The sequence below is a fragment of the Sturnira hondurensis genome, unplaced genomic scaffold (genome assembly GCF_014824575.4).
Source record: "Sturnira hondurensis isolate 20B ecotype Veracruz unplaced genomic scaffold, ASM1482457v3 Scaffold0018728, whole genome shotgun sequence".
Taxonomy (NCBI): domain Eukaryota; kingdom Metazoa; phylum Chordata; class Mammalia; order Chiroptera; family Phyllostomidae; genus Sturnira; species Sturnira hondurensis.
Window position 1 is genome coordinate 15968458 of NW_028091359.1, and position 9308 is coordinate 15977765.

The 9308-nt window shown below is 54.9% G+C and overlaps 1 protein-coding gene across 1 annotated transcript; it reads right to left on the bottom strand.

Annotated features, from left to right (window-relative positions):
• Nucleotides 1–5412: 5412 nt before the first annotated feature.
• On the bottom strand, nt 5413–9101 carry LOC119003613 (galectin-5-like). Its single transcript, XM_037070071.1, has 3 exons — nt 9019–9101; nt 8720–8882; nt 5413–6201 (listed from the first exon to the last, which is right to left on the bottom strand). The coding sequence occupies exons 1-3, from the start codon at nt 9072–9074 to the stop codon at nt 6055–6057; spliced, it is 366 nt and encodes a 121-aa protein (XP_036925966.1). The 5' UTR covers nt 9075–9101; the 3' UTR covers nt 5413–6054.
• Nucleotides 9102–9308: the final 207 nt, after the last annotated feature.

Genomic DNA, 9308 nt, shown 5'->3' on the forward strand with positions numbered 1-9308 from the left:
GAGAAACTGTGACAACACAAGTGTCCATCCATGGATGACTAGATGAACAAATGGTACGTACATATGTGAAAGTTTTTCTCAGGCTCCGCCGAGGAAGAAATGCAAATCAGCCACAAAGTTAGGCAATATAGATCTTTATTGGGGTAGGTGTGCCTGGGCGAGGTTCCCCGGTCCGCAGAGTGGGATGGGCAAGTCGCCATGTGAATAGGGAAAATGGGGTGTTATTTTCGTTGGCTCCCCGTGGGAGCTGAGGACTGGTCCCCTCTGAACAAAGTGGCGATACAGCACCAGTGGTTTTTCCCTTGGACTCAGGCTGCTACGCAGATGTCCGGTTGGCAAAGCCGGCCCTCGCGGCTCTCTGATTGGACGTCAGCCCTGGGTTTGGGGTTGTGGTCAGGCTGCCCTTTTGTCCTGCCCCGCCCATCCTAACCATGTGTCCCTGACTGCTGTAGGTCAGTGGATTGAGCACAGGTCTACAAACCCAAGGGTCACTGTGGGAGCGACATTCCTCGCAAGTCCCCCCGTGTGCCATGGATGAAAGTAATCATGACGGAGACGTGATGTGCTCTGCCTGGGGAGGAAAAGTGGCCATTTTCCCAGAGGAAAAAGGCCAGCAGCGGCTAGTTTCTCTGAGGACAAAAAGGCCTTGAGCCCCCTCCTCCAGGGCCTTTTATTGGGTTTGATACACAGGAATACAGGGCAGCAAGGATCAAACAGTAGATAACAATTCAAAGAAATCTGAGGGTTTAGTCTGAGTCAGAGTCGGTCAGGAACAGAGTTTTAGGGTTTCCTGCTTGAACCCTTAACACATGAATGAAAGCACTCTTAGCAGAGCAGACTTCACAGGTTTATCAGGAAGTCTTTGTGATGCCAGATTTTTCCCCAGGACCCACTCTAGCAAGGCAAGGAGCTGCACCCCTCCCCATCAGGTATTCAGGCTTAAGGGGATTAGAGCCAGGAAGCGCTTCTCCCAGAGAACATGGGGACTCAGGCTTTGTCAAAGCTGGGGGGCGAGAGTCCATTGCTCTTTGTTGCAGCCCCCGAGTCCTTCCATGAAGGCCTCCCAAGTGATCGAGTCTGGCTTAGGTTGCCCTCTGCTGTGAGGGGTCTTACCCGTCATTGACTTCCAACCAAGCTTTGGGGGCAGGGAGAGGAAACTGAGGCAGCGTTTGCTACCAGAGACAGGCTTTGTGTCCTGCAGCTCACACTCCAAAGGTCTTCCCTCCCCCTTAGCCATAAGAGGTCAAGATACAATCCCTAGAACCAGGCACAGTGGTCTACAACAGGTCACCAGTTCGATTCCCAGTCAGGGCTCATGCCTGGGTTTCAGATGAGGGCCCCAGTTCGGAGAGCGCAAAAGTCAACCACACATTGATATTTCTCTCCCTATCTTTGTCCTTCCCTTCTCCTCTCTCTAAAAAATAAATACATACAATGTTTAATTGGAGCATGTGCTCTGATTTCTGTATCAGAGCTGTTAACCTGGGAAACTCTGAAATGAACAGAGTAGATGCCTTTGGAGTGGACAAAGGAGAGATCTCAGGCTTCTTGAATTCTTCTTGAATTCCTGAAAGGGCACCTGGCCCCTGCAGGGGCCTGGGGGCTTCCAAACCCACTAAAGCCCTCTCAGGTGTACCTTCAGGAAAGGCCGGGAGTGGCCCCCACTGTCCTCACCCAAATGCTTAGTGACATTTTGCAGCCAATGGCTTACTGGTCAGGGAGACCAGATCACAGTGTCTAGGGGAGGACAGCCTGCTCGAGACCTGGGACTGCCACCTGCGATCTCTTACAGGAAGCTCAAGTGTTCCTTGGGACAGCCTATCACCGTTCCCACACCCCCACTAAGTGCTGAGCATGCTGCAGTGAAAGGGAACGGGAGGCTCCAGACAATGGGCAGGACCCAGCATCTCTACTCCACAACCCAACGTCCCCCTCAAACGGTCAGGTAAACCCTGCTCTCTTCTCCCAGAGCCTGACTCGGCTGCGCTGGTCCCTGGCGGTGCGGAAATTACTGAGGAAGCGGATTCCAGCAGAACTGGTGCACAGGGCCCTCCCTTAGAAGAAGCAGACCGGCCTCTCTGTGCAGATGGACGCAGCTCTATGGATGAAGGAAACCGAGAGGCTGGGTGCGCAGCTGTGACTCTCCAAGGAGCAGTGGAGGCTGAGGCCTTGCCGCCAGGAGCCTCTGCTCAGAAAAACCGAACTGGCTGCTCTGACCAGGGCCCTGCCAGGGTTGCGTGAAAGGAGAGTGAACGGGCGCATGGACTCAACGTCAGCTTTCCTCATTTTGCAATCACACCCTTCCATCTGGAAGGAACAAGAACCATTAGCCTCCAATAAAGGGCGAAAAGGACGCAGCAGAAATTTTAAAACTATTAGAGGTTGTTCAGGACCCTTTAGAGGTGGCAGTTACGCTCCACCTGGGGCATCGGGCAGAGGACACCTCAGCGGCCAGAGGACTAACCTGGCTGCACAGCAGCCCACGAGGCTGCCAAGGGGACCTTGATAGTGGCGTTGGGAGCTGTTCTGGACTTGGCACAACCTGACCCTGGATACTCGACTGAGACTTAGAGAAAGGTGAGAGCTGGGGTTTGCTGAAAAGGAGCTGATAGTGGGGGGAGGAAGAGTGAGAAAGGCGTTCACCGCTGCCTGGCAGGTAGCAGAGCCAGTCACGGAGGGGCCTGGGCCCACGCACAGTGGACGGGACTCATTAAGCAGTGGCTCCCAGGTCCTGGAATTCCAAAGCCCTATGAAAAGTCATTGCTACATGTGTGGTGTGGCAAAAGAAAAAAAGCCCCCAGAGACTAGCAAGTATGTGGAAATACTTGCTAGTCTCTGTTGCCACCTTTTCAGGGAGGGTAGAAGCCTATTGGACTAGAATGGGAAAATCCTCAAATTAGCAAAAGGCTTAATGAAGGAAATAATTGCACACTTTGGCTTAACCAGCAGCATCCAGAGTGATAAAGGAACCTCTTTTCATTTCAGAAATTACACGGAAGGTTCGTAAATTTCTAGGAATTCGCTGGTGAGTCACAAGGTGTGGAGACCTCGGGCTCCTGAAGGGTGAGAAGATGCAACACACCTTGAAGAAAAATAGAGCCAAGCTGTGGCAGGAGCCCATCTCCGTCGGGATCAGGCCTTCCCTATTGCCCTGCTCGGGTATCTGAGGTTCGCCGAAGTGGGATTCACTGAGTCCTTAGGAAATTGTTTACAGGTGACCGGTTCAGGTGATGATTGGGTGGACAGATGAAGAAAACTGTTTATAGTAGCAACCCCCGCAGCCCAGCCTGCTGAAGGGCTGAAGGCCCTTCACAGATGTCCCAGGAGAGGCTGTTCAGGATGGATTTACCCTCCACCACAGCAAGGCTGGAGGGCAACCCCTGCTCCCGCCAGGAGCCCACTGATGGGCTCTGCTGTCCCAGGGCTCTTTGCCCAGAACACTGGGGAGTCAGGTCAGGCTCTTGGCCCCTCCCTTATGAACTGGTCCTCTCAGGGCTCATCCCAGAGCCAATGCTCCATGGCTAGGGCTGGAGTCACTGGCATCCCCTGTGGATTCCTGGACTTCCATGTCACTGGGGAGCCCAGGGCTTTGTGCCCTGTTCTGCATTACAGCGGAGGTCCCACAGACCACACACACTGAGAGAATTCCTTTTCTGGGGTGTAGGCCGGTGGGCCTATTTCTCCACCTCCCTGCCCCTTTGCTTGACTTGTTAGCAAGTAGCAGCCTAGACTGAGTGCAAGCACTTGTCTCCTTTGAGCCCGCCCTTTCCCAGATAATGGAATATTGGGGCTTGGTACTTGGAGAATAGCCTGCAATGCCAGGCTTTGCCAGTGGGTGAGGATGAATTTTTCCCCTGATTGCACCACTGTGAGGGACCACTAGGAGGAGCTATCGCACTTCCCTGTCTGTAGCCCTACCCTTTTCCAGGGCAATGTTGTTTAAGCTTTCCTATTAAAAAAAAAAAAAAAAAGTCTAGTCAGCCTCTGAGGGCCGTTTAAACCCTCCCTGTAAGACTTCTTGATGGAGGCATTTATTTGAAATGCATTTTATTTTAGGCCTGTTGTGTGTGTGTGTGTGTGTGTGTGTGTGTGTGTGACTAGAAAATAGCCCGGAGTTATGTGGATCTGAACACTGGTGGTGGCCCAGCTTGGCACTGTGGCTTCTCTGAAATGGGTACCAGGGCTGCACACGGGGTGCACATCTGAGAACCAGTGATGGGGGAGGTAGCACTGGCCTCAGCCCAGCCTCACACAAGAGGTACCTCTCACAGGGGTGGGGGGGGCAGGGGTGCGATGCTGCCCGGGATGACAGCTCGTTAGTGGAGACATGGCCCATATCGACCTTCTGACAAAACCTCTGCATTTTGCTCTGGGGCCACTGCCCCATGAGATTTTGACCAATATGATTTGGCACCTGGATGACAAGGCAGGTGAGGTCAGGCTACAGTCAAGACCTTGGCAGTGTGTGAAGGTCACACGTCTTTCATGGGGAAGGCTTCTCAGGGGACTGACCCATGTGTCCTTCTCCCAGTGGGAACAAGGAAGGCACTCAGCCAGGGGTGACTGCTGGTCAGGTGAAATTGGCTTCTGGCTGGGGTTTGACCTGTGTTTCCCTGGCTCCCTGGCCCCCGACTCAGATAGGGTGGTGGGGGAAGAGGGGACACACCAACCTGCAGCGTCCAGTGGTGCTTGCACAAAGGTAGCCAAGGACATTGTCACCTAGCCTAGTGCCTCTTGCACAGTAACTGACTGGATGTCTCTCCAATGTAGACTCTGATTGAAGTGCGAGACGGGGCCCATGATTCCTCATTTCAAACTCACTTTCAGGTGCGGTAGGTACTCCTGGCTCCGTGACTAGGCTTTGAGCCCGAGCCCTGATTCCTGAGGCCCTGGGTTCTTGATGGAGTACCATGGTGGGTTGGCATCACAGGGACAAGACCTGGGTCCCCCTGCACTGGCCCAGGGACTGGCAGACCCACACACTGAGCCACTTTCCCCAGCACCGCCTCCCCCTAACCCTGGGGGACCCACAGTGCAACCACCAACAAGCTCTCCTCTGGGTCAGCTCCTCCCCACAGATGACCTGCCCTGTCTTCTGGCTTCCTGGCCCTGCCCTGGCCCTCACAGGCCCCCGCCCAGCCCTTGGCCCATCTCAGAAGCATGGGGCTGCCTCCTGGCTACAACTGTGTTACCAAGCTTCCTGTCAGATGTTCCTTGCAAAGAGCCTGAGTCCAGCTGCTTTCTCCCACACACCTGTGGGATGTGTGGGGACCCACTGAGAGCAGAAATGTCAGGACACTCCCATCCAAGTGAGCCTGGGCTCCCTCTTTGGCCAGGACCTCCCCGATTTCAGAAACCCACCTGTCTCCAACACAATTGATAAACCACAGTCATCCTGTGTACGTGGGGCACCACGGATATTTCTTTCTCACTTTATTTGAAGGACAATGGAAAAGGGGGCTTCCAGCTAAAGAAGGTCCTGTGTGTTGGTGGAGACAAGCAGGTGTCAATCAGGGTCAGTTTCTTGGAGAGGGATGGTTGGTGATCACACAAGAAAGGGTTAAATGTTAGAGAAAGAGGAAACCTGAGGAGACCATCTCCCTTATGAGTGACCAGCTAGTAGATTGAGCCCGATATGGACTAGAATGGACACTGGACAATGGGATCCAAGGAAGACAAGGGGTAGGCTGGGAGCTTGGGAAGGCCCACGGCCCTCCCTTTGTGCCCAGGGGAAAGAACATGGGGCTCCCGCCTGAATACACCTTCCCCTTCCTTGGATGTTAGGATTGGGCATCTGGAGCCCCAGGGGGTCCCCAGGCTGAGGAAGGCAGTGCCAGCCAGCTGCCTTCCAGCTGGGAAGGCAGCCCTTCCCCAGGGGGGCTGCAATCAGAAGAAGGGCCACATAGGGACCTGGTCACTCCAGATCCTCAGCACATTGGGAAGGGCTGGGAAGAGCAGGGCAGGGACAGGGACAGGGTCAAGGAAGGTGGAGATGATGAGCAGATCCGGACAGCGACGTGACTCTAGTCCGAGTTCCCAGGGCCAGGAATCCACCTATGTTTGCACGTGGGTCACCTGGACATCACCTGCAACTTCTAGGTTGTTGATGGCAACCAGGTCGATCAAACGGTGTTTGTAGTCCAACAGGTGCTGACCGTTCACTGTCACCTTGAAGCCAGTGACCTCACACATGATCCACACCTGGACAGACAGACGGCCATGTCATTCGCACTGCACTTGGAAAGTCCGCAAACCTAAACGCAGGCTGGGGCCTCCTCCCTCTCCCTGCCTTTGACTATCATCCATCAAGCAGGCCCCATGCTCACATCCAATCACACGGGATTCACTCTTCACAGACACACTCTCCTTCCCGTCCTTTTACATATTCTGTTCCCCGGGCATAGAATGCCCTTCCCCCGGGCACCCCACCACACACCTCGCCCACATGGGGAACTGCTCATCCCCTTTCAGGGTTCACCCCTCTCCAGCTGGGCTTCCCTGCCTTCTGCCACCGCCTCACCCCTGCTACTCAAGTCAGGAGCCCCCTCAGGTCCTGTCCCCACCCCCATCCTCACTCTCCCACTGGACCCTGAGCCTCCAGGGGCAGGGGCTCTGCCTTGTACCCCCCATGTCCCTGGTACCCGCACCCAGGAGTGCTCCAGGCTGGCACTCCTGCAGTGGCCCCTCCTAACTTGGCTTTTAGGCCCAAATACTCTCTGCAAGGTGGTGGGAACACATGTGTGGAAACACCGTCACCCCCCACAACTCCCAGCCCAGGCAGCACACTTCCTGTGGGCCGGGCTCTGTGCTGAGCCTGGCCCAACACGGGCTCAGTGCACTCTCACATCTCCGAGGTCACTGTTGCTATTAGTCCCATTTTCCCAATGGAAAAATGGAGGCTCGGAGCAGCCACGTCACTTGTTCACAGTCACACAGTGTCTCTGAGTCGAAGGAGATGACTCTCAGGCTCAAAACACTCCAACTCCCTGTGTCAAAATCCAGACGCCTTTCCGTGGCCCTCAAGGCCTTATGTGGGTCGTGTGCTACCCAGGGCCTATTTAAAACACAGACTCCCAGGCTCTCTCTGCTTGGCCCAGGGCGGGGCCAGGCCTGGGTTTTTCCATGTCAGGCTCTCTGGGTGATTTGAGTCTGTAGTCGGGTTGGGAACCCCTACCTGCTATCCCGGCCTCCAGCCTCCCCGACTCCCCATTCCTGCACAGTCCCCGCCTGTGACCCTCACTGTTGCAGTAACAGCTGCACCCTCCCACATCTCCGGGAATGCACCCCTCAGGGCTCTGTGGGCGTCTCCTTCTATCCCTGAGGCCTCCACTGCACTGTGGCCTCTGAGAGCTGTCCCCAACTCAGTTGGTGTGGCCCCTGATCAGGCCTCACTCCTCCCCAGTAGAAGGCTCTTCTGCTTTCAGCGAAGCACCTGTGGTGACCTGCAGTGATTCTCTGCCACCTCAGCTGTGAAGTTCAGGGGCAGGAAGTTGTCTGCTGGCTTCATGGCTCTCTCCCCTCCCCCAACACCTGGACTACTTCCTGCACTAAGTGGCCTTGGTAACAGAGCTCATGAGTGATGAATGAATGAGTGAGTGAGTGGATGAATAAATAAATGACACCTCATTTGGGGCTCGATTTGGCACTTATTGGCTGTGTGACCTCAGGTGAGGACCCTGAACTTGAGTTGTTTCCCACCTGTGAACAACAGATAACACTACCTCTGTATGGGGTGTTGAGGACCGCTCTGCCTGGTTTCAGGAATTGTAACTACCCTCCGTGGCTAAGGATGAGCGAGCAACCTCCGGAATGTGAGCCACAGGAGACAAAGCTTATCTCTGGTAGCAAATGCTGCCTCAGTTTCCTCCCTGCCCCCAAAGCACGGTCAGATGTCCATGATAGGTAAGACCCCTCACACCGAGGAGCAACCTAGGCCAGACTCAACCACTTGGGAGGCCATCATGGAAGGCCTTGGGGGGCTGCAACAAAGAGCGAGCAAGGGACCCTTGCCCCCTGGCTATGTGACATAGCCCGAGTCCACACGTCCTCTGGGAGAAGCGCTTCCTGGCTCTAATCCAGTTAAGCCTGAATAACTGATGGGGAGGGTGCAGCTCCTTGCTTTGCTAGAGTGGATCTTGGAAAAAAATCTGGCATCTCAAAGGCTTCCTCAAAATCCTGTGAAACCTGCTTTGCTAAGAGTGTTTTCATTCATACGTTAAGGGTCTGAGCAGGAAACCCTAAAGTTTCTGCATACCCTCTTCCTGACAGACTCTGACTCAAACTAAGCCCCCAGATTTCTTTGAAATGTTATCTACTGTTTGATCCTTGCTGCCCTGTATTCCTGTGTATCACAACCCAATAAAAGCCCTTGGAGAAAGGGACTCAAGGCCTTTTTCCTCGGACAAACTGGCCAGCACTTCCAGGCCTTTTTCCTCAGAGAAACTGGCCACCTCTCCTCTCTAAGCAGATAATGTCTTGGTAGTGTTTACTTTCACCTGTGGTGAACGGGGAAACTCTCGGGAAAAGTTGCCCCCACGATGGGTGACAGTAATTCTAAAACCATAACAACAAATATTTGGTGACCACATTCTCTTCTTCTGGGCCCAGCCCTCACCCCGGGGGCCTCAGCTCCCAGCCGCTCCCCGGGGCCCACAGACACCCCCACCCCCGCCTCAACTGCCCCTCAGAGCCCCTCAGAGCTCCAGGCTGCAGCACCTACCGAGAAGCCCTGGCCTCTGGAGAAGGGCATTGTTTTTGATACGGAGTACTGCTCAGGCCCCCAAGAGCCATTGATCAGCGTGTTGCAGACCACGGTGTTTTGGTCAAAACGGGGGTTCAGGTGGAAGGCGATGTCGCTCCCAGATCGCAGGTTGATGTGGAACCTGGCGGTAGGCAGCTCACATGAGTCTCCTCTGCCCACTGAGCTCTGGGCCCTGCTTCTCCCCAGCCTGCCCAGAACCAGGGGGAGAGGCTAGAATGAGCTTGGGGTAGCTCTCTTCCCCGGGAGCCCAGACTTACCTCTGAGCACTGGGCAGGACTGTGCCTGACACGGTGATGCTCTTGCAGGGGCACATCCCGCCCAGGATGGCAGTGAAGTAAGGTAACGGCTGCTGATGGAAGAGGAGCAGGTCAGCCAGCGGCAGCCAGAACAGCAACCACCGTAGGGGGAACCTCCCGCCAATTTCCATGAATTCGGACTATGCACTGAGTCTGANCCTGGGCTGGGCAGGTGCCAGTGCACACCCTCATGCTCAGCCTGGTCCCTGTGCAGAGTCCTGGTGGGGAGGGTGTTCACCCTGCCACCCATG